Source organism: Halichoerus grypus, chromosome X (assembly GCF_964656455.1).
Source record: "Halichoerus grypus chromosome X, mHalGry1.hap1.1, whole genome shotgun sequence".
In the NCBI taxonomy this organism is placed as follows: Eukaryota; Metazoa; Chordata; class Mammalia; order Carnivora; family Phocidae; genus Halichoerus; species Halichoerus grypus.
Window position 1 is genome coordinate 525,488 of NC_135727.1, and position 18,968 is coordinate 544,455.

At 40.3% G+C, this 18,968-nt stretch overlaps 1 protein-coding gene and 1 pseudogene across 1 annotated transcript in view; both read left to right on the top strand.

Moving 5' to 3' along the window:
* The first annotated feature begins 12,124 nt into the window (after positions 1 to 12,124).
* CLIC2 (chloride intracellular channel 2) overlaps positions 12,125 to 18,968 on the top strand; it is a 28,172-nt gene continuing 21,328 nt past the window's right edge. Inside the window, exon 1 of the mRNA XM_036119674.2 lies at positions 12,125 to 12,605. Within this exon, the coding sequence (XP_035975567.1) occupies positions 12,573 to 12,605 (33 nt within the window). The 5' untranslated portion in view covers positions 12,125 to 12,572. The remainder of the gene's footprint in view (positions 12,606 to 18,968) is intronic.
* Positions 16,331 to 18,609, top strand: LOC118552912 (heterogeneous nuclear ribonucleoprotein A3 pseudogene; annotated as a pseudogene).

An 18,968-nucleotide genomic window follows, 5' to 3' on the forward strand; every position in this document is an offset into this window, starting at 1 on the left:
TATGATCCACTAGATCCAATGGTGCTTGAAGTATCAGTGGCAGATACAGATGCTGTTTGGAGCCTTTGACAGGCCCCTATAGTTGAATCACAGCACAGGCACTTAGGACTTCAGAGCAAAGCTCTGCCATCCTTGGCGGATGACTACTTTCCTTTTGAGAAATGGTTTTTGGTTTGTTACTGGTCTTTAGTAGAGACTGAATGCCTAACCATGGGCCACCGAATTACCATGCTATTTGAACTGCCCATCATGAACTGGGTGTCCTTTGACACACCAAGCCTTTCTTTTTAATAAAGTTGGGCATGCACAACAGCACTCCATCATCAAATGGAAGTGGTATATATGAGATGGGGCCCAAGCTGGCTATGAAGGCACAAGTTATATGAAGAAGTGGCCCAAACGCCCATGGTCCCCACTCCTGCTACATGATTTTCTCTCTCCTCACTTATGGCCTTATCAGGAGTTCCTTATGATCATTTGATAGAGGAATAAAAGATTCGGGCCTGGTTTACAAATGGTTTTGTATGATATGCAGGTGCCATCCACAGGTAGACAGCTGCAACACTACAGTCCCACTCTGGGACATCCCTGAAGGACAGTGGTGATGGGAAATCCTCCCAGTGGGCAGACCTTAAAGCAGTGCACCTGATCGTTCACTTTGCTTGGAGGGAGAAATGGCCAGATGTGTGTTTATATACTGACTCATGGGCAGTGTTCAATGGTTTGGCTGGGTGGTCAGGGACTTCTTTATTTTTTTTAAGTAGACTCCATGCCGAGTGGAGCCCAACATGGGGCCCGATTTCAACATTGAGATCAAGACCTGAGCTGAGATCAAGAATCAGATGCTTAACCAACTGAGCCACCCAGGTGCCCCTGGATGGTCAGACACTTCTAAGGAACACAATTGTAAAATTGGTGACAAGGAAATCTGATGAAGTTGTATATGGATAAGCATCTCTAAATGGGCGGAAAAAAATGTGATAATATCCGTGCCCCATGTGAATTTTCAGCAAAGGGTGACCTTAGCAGAGAAGGATTTTCATACTCAAGTGGACATGATGAACTGTTCTGTGGATATTAGTCTGCCTCTTTCCCCAGCCACCCCACCATTGCCCAATGGGCTCATGAACAAGGTAGCCACAGTGGCAGGGATGGAGGTCATGCATAGGCTTAGTAACATGGATTTCCACTCAGCTAGGCCAGGGTGGATACAGCCACTGCTGAGTGCCTAATCTGCCATTGGAAGAGACCAATCTTGAGTCTTTAAAAAAAATTGTATTTCTATGTACTAATATGACCATTCCAAAAGTGAAATTAAGAAAATATTTTTAGCAAAAATAAACTACTGAGATTTCATTAAAATAAAAAGCTGCTGCACAGCAAAAAAAAAAAAAAAAAAAAAAAAAAATCAACAAAACTAAAAGGCAGCCTGCAGAATGGGAGGAGATATTTGCAAATGATATATCTGATAAAGGGTTAGTATCCAAAATATATAAAGAACTTACAAAATTGAACATCCAAAAAGCAAATAATCCAGTTTAAAAATGCACAGAAGACATGAATAAACATTTTTTCAAAGAAGACATCCAGATGGCCAACAGGCACATGAAAAGATGCTCAACATCATTCATCATCAGGGAAATGCAAATCAAAACTACAATGAGATATCACCTCACACCTGTCAGAATGGCTAAATTAACAACACAGGAAACAACAGGTGTTGGCGAGGATGCAGAGAAAGGGAAACCCTCTTGCACTGTTCATGGGAATGCAAACTAGTGCAGCTACTCTGGAAAACAGTACAGAGGTTCCTCAAAAAGTTAAAAATAGGGCGCCTGGGTGGCTCAGTTGGTTAAGCGACTGCCTTCGGCTCAGGTCATGGTCCTGGAGTCCCGGGATCGAGTCCCACATCAGGTTCCCTGCTCGGCGGGGAGTCTGCTTCTCCCTCTGACCCTCCTCCCTCTCATGCTCTCTGTCTCTCGTTCTCTCTCTCTCAAATAAATAAATAAAATCTTTAAAAAAAAAAAAAAAAGTTAAAAATAGAACTACCCTATGATCCAGCAATTGCACTACTAAGCATATACCCAGAGAATACAAAAATACTGATTTGAAGGGATACATGCACCCCAATGTTCATAGCAACATTATCAACAATACCCAAATTATGAAAAGAGCCCAAATATCCATCAACTGATGAATGGATAAAGCAGAGGTGGTATATATATATATATATGTATATATATATATATACATATGGAATATTATATAAAGCATAATATTATATAATATTATATGAAGCAGAGGTGGGGGTGTGTGTGTATAATGGAATATTACTCAGCCATCAAAAAGAATGAAATCTTGCCAAATGCAAAAATGTGGATGGAGCTTGAGAGTATTATGCTAAGTGAAATAAGTCAGAGAAAGACAAATACCATATGATTTCATTCATATGTGGAATTTAAGAAACAAAACAAATGATCATAGGGTAGGGGAAGAGAGAAGAAAACCAAGAAAGAGACCCTTTTTTTTTTTCTGTCTCAAATGTATGTCTTTTCTTTTTTTTATAAGTTCAGTTATTTTTTTAATTTTTTATTGTTATGTTAATCACCATACATTACATCATTAGTTTTTGATGTAGTGTTCCACGATTCAGTGTTTGTGCATAACACCCAGTGCTCCATGCAGAACATGCCCTCTTTAATACCCATCACCAGGCTAACCCATCATCCCAACCCCCTCCCCTCTAGAACCCTCAGTTTGTTTTTCAGAGTCCATCATCTCTCATGGTTCATCTCCCCCTCCGATTTCCCCCCTTCATTCTTCCCCTCCTGCTATCTTCTTTTTTTTTTCTTAACATATATTGCATTATTTGTTTCAGAGGTACAGATCTGTGATTCAACAGTCTTGCACAATTCACAGCGCTCATCATAGCACATACCCTCCCCAGTGTCTATCACCCAGCCACCCCATCCCTCCCACCCCACCCCCCACTCCAGCAACCCTCAGTTTGTTTCCTGAGATTAGGAAATCCTCATAACAGTGAGGTCATATGATGCATGTCTTTGATTGACTTATTTCGCTCAGCATAACACCCTCCAGTTCCATCCACGTCGTTGCAAATGGCAAGATCTCATTCCTTTTGATGGCTGCATAATATTCCATTGTATATATATACCACCTCTTCTTTATCCATTCATCTGTCAATGGACATCTTGGCTCTTTCCACAGTTTAGCTATTGTGGACATTGCTGCTATAAACATCGGGGTGCACGTACCACTTCAGATCCCTACATTTGTATCTTTGGGGTAAATACCCAGTAGTGCAATTGCTAGATCATATGGTAGCTCTATTTTCAATTTTTTGAGGAACCTCCATACTGTTTTCCAGAGTGGCTGCACCAGCTTGCATTCCCACCAACAGTGTAGGAGAGTTCCCCTTTCTCCACATCCCTGCCAACATCTGTCGTTTCCTGACTTGTTGATTTTAGCCATTCTGACTGGTGTGAGGTGGTATCTCATTGAGGTTTTGATTTGGATTTCCCTGATGCCAAGCGATGTTGAGCATTTTTTCATGTGTCTGTTGGCCATTTGAATGTCTTCTTTGGAAAAATGTCTGTTCATGTCTTCTGCCCATTTCTTGATTGGATTCTTTGTTCTTTGGGTGTTGAGTTTGATAAGTTCTTTATAGATTTCGGATACTAGCCCTTTATCTGATGTGTCATTTGCAAATATCTTCTCCCATTCTGTCGGTTGTCTTTTGGTTTTGTTGACTGTTTCTTTTGCTGTGCAAAAGCTTTTTATCTTGGACACCTGGGTGGCTCAGACGGTTAAGCGTCTGCCTTCGGCTCAGGTCATGATCCCAGGGTCCTGGGATCAAGTCCTGCATTGGGCTCCCTGCTCCTTGGGAGCCTGCTTCTCCCTCTGCTTCTCTCTCTCTCTCTCTCTCATAAATAAATAAATAAAATCTTTTTTAAAAAATTTAAAAAAAAAAAAGCTTTTTATCTTGATGAAGTCCCAATAGTTCATTTTTGCCCTTGCTTCCCTTGCCTTTGGCGATGTTTCGAGGAAGAAGTTGCTGTGGCTGAGATCGAGGAGGTTGCTGTCTGTGTTCTACTTTAGGATTTTGATGGACTCCTGTCTCACATTTAGGTCTTTCAACCATTTTGAGTCTATTTTTGTGTGTGGTGTAAGGAAATGGTCCAGTTTCATTCTTCTGCATGGGGCTGTCCAATTTTCCCAACACCATTTGTTGAAGAGACTGTCTTTTTTCCGTTGGACATTCTTTCCTGCTTTGTCAAAGATTAGTTGGCCATAGAGTTGAGGGTCCATTTCTGGGCTCTCTATTCTGTTCCATTGATCTATGTGTCTTTTTGTGCCAGTACCGTACTGTCTTGATGATGACAGCTTTGTAATAGAGCTTGAAGTCCGGAATTGTGATGACACCAGCTTTGCTTTTCTTTTTCAACATTCCTCTGGCTATTCGGGTTCTTTTCTGGTTCCATACAAATTTTAGGATTATTTGTTCCATTTCTTTGAAAAAAGTGGATGGTATTTTGATGGGGATTGCATTGAATGTGTAGATTGCTCTAGGTAGCATGGACATCTTCACAATATTTGTTCTTCCGATCCATGAGCATGGAACGTTTTTCCATTTCTTTGTGTCTTCCTCAATTTCTTTCATGAGTATTTTATAGTTTTCTGAGTACAGATTCTTTGCCTCTTTGGTTAGATTTATTCCTAGGTATCTTCTGGTTTTGGGTGCAATTGTAAATGGGATTGACTCCTTAATTTCTCTTTCTTCTGTCTTGTTGTTGGTGTATAGAAATGCCACTGATTTCTGTGCATTGATTTTATATCCTGCCACTTTACTGAATTCCTGTATGAGTTCTAGCAGTTTTGGGGTGGAGTCTTTTGGGTTTTCCACATAAAGTATCACATCTTCTGCAAAGAGTGGGAGTTTGACTTCTTCTTTGCCGATTTGGATGCCTTTTATCTCTGTTGTCTGATTGCTGTGGCTAGGACTTCTAGTACTATGTTGAATAGCAGTGGTGATAGTGGACATCCCTGCCGCGTTCCTGACCTTAGGGGGAAAGCTCTCAGTTTTTCGCCATTGAGAATGATATTCGCTGTAGGTTTTTCATAGTTGGCTTTTCTGATATCAAGGTATGTACCCTCTATCCCTATACTCTGAAGAGTTTTGATCAAGAAAGGATGCTGTACTTTGTCAAATGCTTTTCCTGCATCTATTGAGAGGATCATATGGCTCTTGTTCTTTCTTTGATTAATGTATTGTATCACATTGATTGATTTGCGGATGTTGAACCAAACTTGCAGCCCAGGAATAAATCCCACTTGGTCGTGGTGAATAATCCTTTTAATGTACTGTTGGATCCTATTGGCTAGTATTTTGGAGAAGTTTTGCATCCATGTTCATCAAGGATATTGGTCTGTAATTCTCCTTTTTGATGGGGTCTTTGTCTGGTTTTGGGATCAAGGTAATGGTGGCCTCATAAAACGAGTTTGGAAGTTTTCCTTCCATTTCTATTTTTTGGAACAGTTTCAGAAGGATAGGTATTAATTCTTCTTTAAATGTTTGGTAGAATTCCGCTGGGAAGCCATCTGGCCCTGGGCTTTTGTTTTTTGGGAGATTTTTGATGACTGCTTCAATTTCCTTAGTGGTTATAGGTCTGTTCAGGTTTTCTATTTCTTCCTGGTTCAGTTTTGGTAGTTGATACATCTCTAGGAATGCATCCATTTCTTCCAGGTTATCTAATTTGCTGGCATACAGTTGCTCATAATATGTTCTTATAATTGTTTGTATTTCTTTGGTGTTGGTTGTGATCTCTCCTCTTTCATTCATGATTTTATTTATTTGGGTCCTTTCTCTTTTCTTTTTGATAAGTCTGGCCAGGGGTTTATCAATCTTGTTAATTCTTTCAAAGAACTAGCTCCTAGTTTCGTTGATCTGTTCTACTGTTCTTTTGGTTTCTATTTCATTGATTTCTGCTCTGATCTTTATGATTTCTCTTCTCCTGCTGGGTTTGGGCTTTATTTGCTGTTCTTTCTCCAGCTCCTTTAGGTATAGGGTTAGGTTGTGTACTTGAGACCTTTCTTGTTGCTTGAGAAAAGCTTGTATTGCTATATACTTTCCTCTTAGGACCACCTTTGCTGCATCCCAAAGATTTTGAACAGTTGTGTTTTCATTTTCATTGGTTTCCATGAATTTTTTTAATTCTTCTTTAATTTCCTGGTTGACCCATTCATTCTTTAGTAGGATGCTCTTTAGCCTCCATGTATTTGAGTTCTTTCCGACTTTCCTCTTGTGATTGAGTTCTAGTTTCAAAGCATTGTGGTCTGAAAATAGGCAGGGAATGATCCCAATCTTCTGGTACCGGTTGAGACCTGATTTATGACCTAGGATGTGATCTATTCTGGAGAATGTTCCATGGGCACTAGAGAAGAATGTGTATTCTGTTGCTTTGGGATGGAATGTTCTGAATATGTCTGTGAAGTCCATTTGGTCCAGTGTGTCATTTAAAGTCTTTATTTCCTTGTTGATCTTTTGCTTAGATGATCTGTCCATTTCAGTGAGGAGGGTGTTAAAGTTCCCCACTATTATTGTATTGTTGTCAATGTGTTTCTTTGCTTTTGTTATTAATTGCCTTATATAATTGGCTGCTCCCATGTTAGGGGCATAGATATTTACAATTGTTAGATCTTCTTGTTGGATAGACCCTTTAAGTATGATGTAGTGTCCTTCCTCATCTCTTATTATAGTCTTTAGTTTAAAATCTAATTTGTCTGATATAAGGATTGCCACCCCAGCTTTCTTTTGGTGCTCATTAGCATGGTAAATGGTTTTCCAACCCCTCACTTTCAATCTGGGGGTGTCTTTGGGTCTAAAATGAATCTCTTGCAGACAGCATATCAATGGGTCTTGTTTTTTTATCGAATCTGATAGCCTGTGTCTTTTGATTGGGGCATATAGCCCATTTACATTCAGGGTAACTATTGAAAGATATGAATTCAGTGCCATTGTATTGCCTGTAAGGTGACTGTTACTGTATATTGTCTGTGTTCCTTTCTGGTCTATGTTGCTTTTAGGCTCTCTCTTTGCTTAGAGGACCCCTTTCAAGATTTCTTGTAGGGCTGGTTTCGTGTTTGCAAATTCCTTTAGTTTTTGTTTGTCCTGGAAGATTTTTATCTCTCCTTCTATTTTCAGTGACAGCCTAGCTGGATATAGTATTCTTGGCTGCACATTTTTCTCATTTAGTGCTCTGAATATATCCTGCCAGTCCTTTCTGGCCTGCCAGGTCTCTGTGGATAGGTCTGTTGCCAATCTAATGTTTCTACCATTGGAGGTTACATATCTCTTGTCCCGAGCTGCTTTCAGGATTTTTTCTCTTTGTCTCTGAGGCTCGTAAGTTTTACTATTAGATGTCGGGGTGTTGACCTATTTTTATTGATTTTGAGAGGGGTTGTCTGTGCTTCCTGGATTTTGATGCCTGTTTCCTTCCCCAAATTAGGGAAGTTCTCTGCTATAATTTGCTCCAATATACCTTCTGCCCCTCTCTCTCTTTCTTCCTCTTCTGGGATCCCAATTATTCTAATATTGTTTTGTCTTATGGTACCACTTATCTCTCGAATTCTGCCCTTGTGATCCTGTAGTTGTTTATCTCTCTTTTTCTCAGCTTCTTTATTTTCCATCATTTGGTCTTCTATATCACTGGTTCTCTCTTCTGCCTCATTTATCCTAGCAGTTAGTGCCCCCATTTTTGATTGCACCTCATTAATAGCCTTTTTGATTTCGACTTGGTTAGATTTTAGTTCTTTTATTTCTCCAGAAAGAGTTTCTCTAATAACTTCCATGCTTTTTTCAAGCCCAGCTAGTATTTTTAAAGTGATGATTCTGAACTCTAGATTGGACATCGTACTAATGTCCATATTAAGTAGGTCCCTGGCAGTCAGTACTACCTCTTGTTCTTTTTGTTGAGGTGATTTTTTCTGTCTTGTCATTTTGTCCAGAGGAGAATAGATTAATGAGAGAATAAAATGCTAACAGGGTAACAACGTCCCCAGTAAATATACTCTAAACCAATCAGAAAAGACCTGAAGCCGGGGGAAAAGAAAGGGAAAGAAAGAAAAAAGAAAAAGAAAAAAAAAAAGAAAAAGATAAAAACAAACAAAAACAGAACAAAACAAAAAAAACAGAATATGATCAAATATGATCAGGCTGGTGCATAGATCAGTGCCACACACTAGATTTTGGGTGTATTTTGGTCTGTTAGAAGAAAGTGCCCCCCAAAATTTTAAAGAAAGAAAAACTTATATATGTACAAAACTAAGGGTTGATATGATGAAGGGATGGAATATGACTGTAAAGATGAAAATTATAAAAAATTTTATAAAAGGAATTGAGAAGAAGTTGTTTGGAAAAAGAAAGGATTTTTTTAAAAAAAGAAAAAAAAGGGAGTGAATGTGATCAGGCAGGAGAGTAGAACAAAACCATACACTAGAGATTTAGGGTATATTTTGATCTGTTAGAAGAAACTATCTCAAAATTTTAAAGAGAGAACAACTTATATATATGTGCCAAAAATAAAGGTAACTACTATGAAGGGATAGAATATGACTCTAAAAACGAAAAATAAAAATGTTTTTTAAAAAAAGGATTTGATAAGATGTTGGTTGAAAAAGGGAAAAAGAAAAATTCAAAAAAAAAAAAGACAGTTAAAAAAAATTAACTTTGAAAGACTAAAGAATCATGGTAAAAAAGCCATGAATTCTATGTGCAGTGTTCCCCTAGCGCTGGAGTTCTGCCGTTCTCATTGATCGGTAAACCTGGTCTTGGCTGGCTGTTCTCGCTGACCTTCTGGGGGAGGGGCCTGTTGCCGTGGTTCCCAAATGTCTCTGCCGGAGGCGGAATTGCCCCGCCCTTGCCGGTCCGGGCTAAGTCATCTGCTCGGGTTTGCTCTCCGGAGCTTTTGTTCCCTGCAAGCTTTCCGTACAGCTTTGGAGGCGGAGAGTGAAAATGGCGGCCTCCCAGTCTCCGCCCTGGCGGAGCCGAGAACTCGGGGTCCCGCTCCTCAGCGAGCCCCCAGAGAAAAGCCGTCAGTCACTCCCGTCTCCCCGGTCTCCGGCCGCACTCCGTGCTCACCCGGCCTGTGACCGCGCCTTTCTATCTGGCCCCCGACCCCGGGTGGAGTCTCCAAACCCAGCAGATCCCCGCGGTGCGCTCCCGCACCTCTCCTCCCGGGGGAAGAAGGTGAGTCTCCCCGGATCTGCCGCTTGTTGGGTCCCTGCTGGAGGAGCAGTGGCCCGACTGTGCCGCGGATCACGGTCTATGACAACCCCGAGCTGAGAGCCCGCGCCTGGGCTCTGTCTCTGCAGCCGGCTTCCCCGCTCCGATACCTGGGCGCTCTGCCGCACTCAGGCACCCCCGGTCTTTCTGTGACCCCGAGGGTCCTGAGACCACACTGTCCCGCGAGGGTTCCACCCCCCACTTCGCCACCAGAGTGACGTCCCTCAGCAGAGCAGACTCTAAAAGTTCCGATTCTGTGCCCCGCGGCTCTATCACTTGCCAGAAGCGGCCGACGGAGGCCCCTCCCCCACCGTCTATCCTCCCGAATATCACCTCGGATTCACTTCTCTGCACGTCCTACCTTCCAGAAAGTGGTCGCTTTTCTGTTCAGAGAGTTGTTGCTCTTCTTTTCTTCGATCTCCTGTTGAGTTTGTAGGTGTTCAGAATGGTTTGATCCCCTATCCAGCTGAATTCCTGAGACCAGACGAAATCCAGGTCTCCTGCTCCTCCGCCAGCTTGCTCCGCCCCCCAGACTCTTTTTTTTTTTAAGCAGGCTCTACACCCAGCCTAGAGCCCAATGCTAAAATCAAGAGTCAACACTTAACAGACTGGGACACCCAGGCACCCCAAAAAACAGAATCTTAACTACAGAGAGCAAACTGATCTTGACAGAGGGGAGGTGGTTGGGGGGATAGGTTGGATGGGTGATGGGGATTGAGGAGGGCCCTAGTGATGAGTGCTGGGTGTCCTTTGTAAGTGTTGAATCACTATATTGTACACCAGAATCTAGTATTACACTGATGTTATCTACTGGAATTTAAATAAAAACTTTAGGGGCGCCTGGGTGGCTCAGTTGGTTAAGCGACTGCCTTCGGCTCAGGTCATGATCCTGGAGTCCCTGGATCGAGTCCCGCATCGGGCTCCCTGCTTGGCAGGGAGTCTGCTTCGTCCTCTGACCCTATCCCCTCTCATGTGTTCTCTCTCTCTCATTCTCTCTCTCTCAAATAAATAAATAAAAAAAATCTTAAAAAAAAAAAAAATAAAATAAATAAATAAATAAATAAATAAATAAAAACTTTAAAAAAGAGTCTGTTTTTGTGTTTGTTGTTTTTTTTTTTTTTAGATTCCACATATAAGTGAAATTATATGGTCCTTGTTTTTCTCTGTCCAACTTATTTCACTTAACCCCATACCCTCTAGGTCCATCCATGTTGTCTCAATACAAGAAATTTTAAAGGCACTCTGGGCAGTAGAGAAAAGAAAAGAAAAAAAAAGAGAGAAAGTTCATCTTTTTCACAGCCTATCAAGGATCATAGAGAGCTCATTGGGCTGTTGTATGTTGTTGTTGATGCTGTGGTGATGATAGGAGTGTTGGTTTTCCCATGAGGGCTGAGGGTCAAGCAATGATTTGGATCTTTTAAAATAAAAAAGTTTTTTAAATGACTAAATAAGTAAGCCACGGAGCTGAAAAGTGCAGCATAGGGAATATAGTCAATACTATTTTAATAACATTGAGTGTTGACAGATGGTGACTCCACTTATCTCGCTGAGTACTGAGTGAAGTATAGAATTGTCGAATCAATATGCTGTACACTTGAAACGAACATAACATTGTATATCAATTACACTTCAATGATAAATAAAAAACTTTAAATAAATGAATAAAAAACAATGTTGCTGGCTCAAAATTTGGAGTAGCAATGGGGGCAAAGAGAAGTGGATAGGTTTAAAAATATTCAGGAAGCAGAAGTGGCAAGATTTTGAATTGATTCTATATTGGGAATCAGGAAGAGAGAAGATGGCTCCGACTTAGCATGCCTAAAGTGGAATTCCTGTTCTCCTCCCAAACTTACTGTCTTCCTTTGCTGCTAATCTCAGTGAGTGGATCAGCATGCTGGCACAGAGTAAGCATTCATTGATTGTCTTTGGAGTGAAAGAATAAATGAATAGAGTAGAAATACAGCCAAACAAAGCATTCACCGGTGCCTGCCAAACAGCCAGTCCTAAACTCACCCTCAAGGTCGGCTCAGCAGAAGTCTATCACAATTTCCCTCTCACTCTATCAACCGTTTGGAAAATCACCAGGTCCCATGTCCAGAAGAACATCCACCTTCCCATCAGGCAGTCCTTGCCTAGAACCTGCAGGTGTGCACAGACCCGGTTTTGCCAAGAGCCTCTTATTCTGTAAATTCTTTACATGAGGGCAGTGGCAGATTGTACAGCCCATGTGAGCACAGAGGACGTTTGGTGTTGCAGAAACGGGGTCACAGTGGGCACCCAACTGGTGGATCTATGTTCACTTTGGCTTCAATCACAAAGAGACTCTCCATACCAAAGAGGTTTATTAATCCAGCCCTCCCCCCACCCTCATCCTGGCAGGCAAAAAATACAACTGCCAGAAACACTACAGACACCAAGTGTGAGTCTGGCTATTTTATTGCTTCTCCCAAGGCTGACAAGCAGAGATACAGAACTGCTTGTGGTTTCTGCTACAGATACCAAAACCAGGAAGTGATCTGTCCCAGTGCAGATTTCCCAGAAATAAGAATGACATGGGGCATGCAAAGGATGCCCCCTGGACTCAACGAACCCAGTGAAGATTCCCTGGTTATAGACGAGAAGTGAAAGATATAATTCGGAAGGGAAATCTGAATTGGGGGTGGAGACATTTGATGAAGTACACTTTTTTTAACCCTCTTTTACACAATATCATTAGATAAACATCCTTTTCAATGATACAACCCAAGTCATTTCTGGCCCTTTTCCTGGAAAAGCTTTTTGCTGCTGTCAGTTTACAGGAACAGCAATAAGAGGCCATTTTCTGGGCATGAAGCCCAGGACTCAAAGGGAGGCTCTAGAGAACATCTGGTCGGCTTGATATATAGAAGCCAGCACTGCATGTGTGTTTTTGTGTGTATGTGTTTTTCCTATGCTGACTCATGGCATTGAAGTCTTTCTGGAAACACCCCCACCTTCATAGCCAGCCAGTTTACACACACCCCTTCAGCTCCTCCTTGATTCAAATGTTAAGTCAAGAGGAAGAAGGAAAACGAATTCAAGAGCTGCTCTCAAGCATCTAGAATTCTCTGCACCCCACCTCTTGAGAAGAGAGACTGGCGCCAGCTCTGACTCAGTCTACTACAAGCTGGACTCTCCTCTTAAAGCACCAACTTTATCTGAGCCTTTGGATAAAACTGGAAGAAAATAGTCCACGAGTACTGTGAACTCTGCAAGAGGCAGGGGGCTGACTACTGGTAGTAAAAACAAAAAGATGGCAGATCCTGAAATTGAGCTTTTCGTGAAGGTAAGTTTTCTAGCTATAATAAAGGCATATGGAATGTATTATTTCATGACACTGTGCCTTAGATTCTAAAAAGAAGTCAATATTTGGGCTAGAGATTAGAAATAATTTTGTAATTATATTCCTCCTCTGAGTACTCGATGTATGCCTGGCTGTTCTTAGACGACAATAGGAAAACATGTTATTTGAAAAAGGCAAAGAGATATTGTGGAAAGAGCACTAGACTGGTTGGTAGTCAGAACATCTAAATTATATTCTTGGCGGCTTTCTGTGTAACTTTAAACAAATCTCTCCTTCCCTCTGGACCTTTGTTTCTTCATCTGTATGATGAAGGAGCCTGACAAAATGATCCTTAAGGGCTTTCTAGCTTTTGCAATCTGTTGTTTTATGAGATAGGTTTTGGAAGGCCTAAATGGGGAGAAGAGAAGGCCAAGAATGGGCTGAGAGCCCCAATCCCACACATAGCCCAGATAGAGCTTTCTAAAATTCTCCCGCAATAGATGAAACTCACAGTGGAGTCACATGGACACTATGGGAGAAAACAGCCAGGAGTCTGTGTGAGGAGTCTGCGTGAGGAGGAGGCATTTTAGAATGGTGTGTTTCCTCTTTATGGTCTGCCTTGGGGTTTTTTTGTAATGCCTTAACTTTTCAGAAAAGCCCTTTGGAAAACCCCTAAGGCAGGAGAAAGGAACATGTGTTTCTAAATTAACTCATCAAGAAAAATAATAATTTTGTATAGGTTATTCCAAGTACAAATTAGAGTTTCCTATGCTATTTTTTTCTTCTATATTTTCCTTGACTATTGGAAGTATCCAGGATGATAATAATCATAACAAACTCTCATATCATGTTTGGCCCTTTTCTAAACACTTCACATATATTACACATATTTACATATATTACCTCATTTAGTCCTAACAACTTACATTAACAGTACGAGTAGAAGTAGTATCATGAGTAGGAGTAATGGTAGTAGTACTTGTCATTATAGTAATATTGTTGTCCTCATCTCTAGGTAAGTAAACGAAGGCAATAAAGTTTAAGGAACTTGCCTCTAAAACTATATGTCTATTGATGACTTACAAAGACATAAAATAAAGTATGTTTACAAAATGTTAGCTTAAATATCTGTTAGCCAAAGTAATACTTTTACACTCGTTTAAAAATATTTAAAAACTGGTCAAATATATACACAAAGGACATAATCAACCTGCCCTTTCAAAATTATAGGAGAGTGATCCTTGAATTCCTGCATACCAAAATAATCCAAATAAGTGTTGGACTATGGGGCATAAGAGGCTACTTCTCTTATCTCTGGATTTTAGCAAAACATGTGACTGCTCAGACACAATATTAATAAGCCTTAACTTCCTAACTGGATTTTTACATCTACCAATTTCAAACCAGATGTAATGTCTCTTCATAGGGCAACTAAAGTGTTCCTTCAGTCTAAACTACTCATTCAACCCAATCAAACTCCCCTAACTAGTTGTTGGCATTTATCTATGTGTTCATCTTCATAGAATTCCCATATTTGGGTAGTAATCTGGACAGGAAAAGTTAGTGAATCACACATTGGAGGAACAAATATTGAATTAAATAATAACTTTCAGGTTAAAATAACTAATCATTTATTGAATACTTACTATATGGCAGGCATTGTGTTAAGTGGTTTATTATTAACCCTATATTATGGATACAGAAAGTAAAGCAAAGAATATCTAAGTAACTTTGTCCAGGGTCACATAGTTAGTGAATGGCAAGGTTAGGATTCCAATTCTTTAAAATAGTTATGTCTAATCTTATTCAACTGTTTTCAATTTGGCAAACATTTTAGTAAATTTTTCGAGAATTTCATCAGATGGAATCCTTTAGATGTAAGCTTATCTAATGACATTGATACAAATTATAGATTTTCTGAAAGAACCTTGAGTATCATCTGGTCCAGGTATTTGTTTTGCTTTGCTTTAAGATGTGTTCCATAGATCTCTAGAAGTTTCACAGAAAATATGGACATGGGGCATAAGGATTAAGAGGCGTGAAAAATATTAATGAGTAAGTTTAAAAAGCACTGCTCTTTATCAATGGTGTCTCATTATAGATCATGCAGTTTCTTTCTAAAGATTAAAGGAGTTTGTGATTTCCCCAGCTACCTCTGGCTGTGGCTTAAAAACCCTACCACAACTTCTTCCCCATATCACCAATAGGATACCTAAAAGAGATTAAGCACTTTCCTGTCACAATTAAGAATTTATATCACACCGAAACAAAATAATTTATATCATACCACCTAGGTGTTTTAATGTAATCAGTGAAAACATTGCCTTTCAGCTCTGAATGACTTGGGCAAGATTTTTAACCATGAACGAAGAACAAAGGATTTTCTAACATACCTTTTATTTTCTCTAAATGCAGACTTTATCTTACTGGTTTGTTGCTCATTAAATAGGTTCTGTGTTCTCTACCAAACACTTTAAAATAAAGATTTTTACATAAAGTTATAGAACTTAACATTTGGGCCAAAATTCTGAATGTGTCAAAGCCATTTTATCTCATACCCTAAACCCTAACCCCTAGCCCCAAACCCATAACCACTAACCCTAACCCTCTGGAGAGGTCTCTGAACTCGAAAATACCAGGCACATACACTAACCCTAAACTGTGGTCTGAGAAAGTGACTTATTGAACACATGATATGAAAAACTGAGAAACAGCCTAATTATCCTGGAGAACACCCAAACATTCAAGAATTGGTAGTATTACTGAAAATGGGTGTGAAGGTAGAGATAAAAACAGAAAAATCAACTGAATATCTAATTAAAGAGTATTTAGAGTCACAAATACCTTGCTTGCTTCAACTGGGTAGATGGTTGCCATGTTTATTCTCATCCCAGAGAGCATGGAGTTTATTCTCAGGAGAAATCTTTGAGCTGCAGCATATCAGGCACATACCCTAAACCCTGACTGCTAAACCCTAAACCCTACCCCCAACTTTAACCCTAAACCTAACACTAACCCTGACCCAATGCTAACCCTCACCAAAACCCTAAAGCTAACCCTAACCCTAACCCTTAACAGCACACCCCAACCCTCTGAAGACGTCTCTGAACTGAAAATACCAGTCACATACCCTAACCTTAAAACAAACCCTAAACCTAACTCTAACCCCAACCCTTATACTTACCCCAGCAAAAGTCTGGGATTTTGTCCTCTGGTGATGTCTCTGACCTGGAAAATACCAGGCACATACCCTAACCCCAACCTTAACCCTTAACCACTAATCCCTAAACCTAATCCCTAAAATTGACCCTAAATGTAACCCTAACACTCTGGAGATATCTCTGAACGACAAAATACCAGGCACATACCCTAACCATAACACTAAGCCTAAGCCCAGAAGAAGTCTGGGGTTATATTCTCTGGTGAGTTCTTGAACAGCAAAATTCCAGGCACATACCCTTAACCCTAACCCTAACCCTTGATCTGGCTTACTGAACACATGATAAGAAAAGTTGAGAAGCAGCCTAGTTTTCCTAGAGATGACCCCAAACATTTAAGAATTGGTAGTATTGGGGCACTTAGGTGGCTCAGTTGGTTAGGCATCTGACTCTTGATTTTGGCTCAGGTCATGGTCTCAGGGTTGTGAGATTGAGCCCCGTGTTGGGCTCCACACTGGGCATGAAGCCTGCTTAAGATCCTCTCTGTCCCTCTCCCCTCCCTCCCTCCCTCATTCTCTCTTTCTCTGTCTCTCTAAAAAAAAAAAAAAGAAGAAGAAGAAGAAGAACTGGTAGTATTTCTGAAAATGGGTGTGAAAGTAGAGATAAAAACAGAAAAATCAATTAAATATCTATTTAAAGAGTATTTAGAGTCCCGATTGAATTCGAGTTGGAAGAGGCAAGTCTGGTCTCAAAATGGAGGGCCATGATGCAAAGGAACCAGAGCAGTTGAGAAAACTGTTTATTGGTGGTTTGAGCTTTGAAACTACAGATGATAGTTTAAGAGAACATTTTGAAAAATGGGGTACACTTACAGATTGTGTGGTGATGAGAGACCCCCAAACAAAACGTTCCAGGGGTTTTGGTTTTGTAACTTACTCTTGTGTTGAAGAGGTGGATGCAGCAATGTGTGCCCGACCACACAAGGTTGATGGGTGTGTAGTGGAACCAAAGAGAGCTGTTTGTAGAGAGGATTCTGTAAAGCCTGGTGCCCATCTAACGGTGAAGAAAATTTTTGTTGGTGGTATTAAAGAAGATACAGAAGAATATAATTTGAGAGACTACTTTGAAAATGGCAAGATTGAAACCATAGAAGTTATGGAAGACAGGCAGAGTGGAAAAAAGAGACGATTTGCTTTTGTAACTTTTGATGATCATGATACATTTGATAAACTTGTTGTTCAGAAATACCACACTATTAATGGGCATAATTGTGAAGTGAAAAAGACCCTTTCTAAACAAGAAATGCAGTCTGCTGGATCACAAAGAGGTCGTGGAGGTGGATCTGGCAACTTCATGGGTCGCGGAGGAAACTTTGGAGGTGGTGGTAACTTTGGCCGTGGTGGAAACTTCGGTGGAAGAGGAGGCTATGGTGGTGGAGGTGGTGGCAGCAGAGGTAGTTATGGAGGAGGTGATGGTGGATATAATGGATTTGGAGGTGATGGTGGCAACTCTGGTGGTGGTCCTGGTTATAGTAGTAGAGGAGGCTATGGTGGTGGTGGACCAGGATATGGAAACCAAGGAGGCGGATATGGAGGTGGTGGTGGAGGATATGATGGTTACAATGAAGGAGGAAATTTTGGGGGTGGTAACTATGGTGGTGGTGGGAACTATAATGATTTTGGAAATTATAGTGGACAACAGCAATCAAATTATGGACCCATGAAGGGGGGCAGTTTTGGTGGAAGGAGCTCAGGCAGTCCCTATGGTGGTGGCTATGGATCTGGTGGTGGAAGTGGTGGATATGGTAGCAGAAGGTTCTAAAAAAAAATCAGAAGAAAGGGGCTACAGTTCTTAGCAGGAGAGAGAGCGAGGAGTTGTCAGGAAAGCTGCAGGTTACTTTGAGACAGTCATCCCAAATGCATTAGAGGAACTGTAAAAATCTGCCACAGAAGGAACGATGATCCATAGTCAGAAAATTTACTGCAGCTTAAACAGGAAACCCTTCTTGTTCAGGACCGTCATAGCCACAGTTTGCAAAAAGTGCAGCTATTGATTAATGCAATGTAGTGTCAATTAGATGTACATTCCTGAGGTCTTTTATCTGTCGTAGCTTTGTCTTTTTCTTTTTCTTTTCATTACTTCAGGTATATTGCCCTGTAAATTGTGGTAGTGGTACCAGGAATAAAAAATTAAGGAATTTTTAACTTTTCAATATTTGTGTAGTTCAGTTTTTCTACATTTTAGTACAGAAACTTTAACAAAATGCAGTTTTGAAGGTGTTTCCTTGTGAGTTAACAAGTAAAGAAGATCATTGTTAATTACTATTTTGTATGAATTTTGCTAAAGTTAACCGTAAAGAAACACCTGCTGACTTGCAGTTTAAGGGGAATCTATTCTCCACATTTCCAAACCATGAAATGAATGGGCTCTGACATGTGGAGAGAATAGATATTTGTATGTTTGCAATGTGTGTTTTAGATAAATAGAATTGGGTATTTAAATTAGCATATTTGTGAATTTAATAGCATTAAGATTTACCTTCAAATGAAAAAATCTCAAAATTCAAAAAAAAAAAAAAAAAAAAAAAGAGTATTTAGAGTCCCAAATACCCTCCTTGCCTCAGCTTGATAGATGGTTGCCATGTTTATTCTCATCCCAGCAGAAGTGTGGGGTTTTATTCTTAGGAAAGGTCTCTGAATGGCAGGATACCTGGCACATACCCTAACCTTAATCCATAACCCATAACACCTAACTGTAATCCCTAACCCTAACCTTCTGAAGAGGTCTCTGAATGGCAAAATACCAGGGACATACCCAAGCCCTAACCTAACCCCTAATTCCTAACCCCTAACCTTAACCCTAACCCCAGCAGAAGTCTGGGATTTTATTCTCTGGAGGGGTTTCTGAACGGCAAAATACAAGGCACATACCCTAACCATAAGAACAACAACAACAACAAAAACATTTTATCTGTGTGGAAAAGAAAAAAGAGATTATACCTTTCTCTGAATTTTCAGACCTTTTTCAAACTCTCTTAGAACTCTCATAAAGACTATCATAAAAACTGATTAATTTTTTAAAATTCAACAAAACTATTAGATGGGAGAAAACAGTGTTTAAGAGTTTGGGTTTTGGAGTAGACAGTCCTGGACCTGCTACATGAGAAGAGTAAATAGATCATTAGCTCTTGTCTAGCTGAGTGTACTTG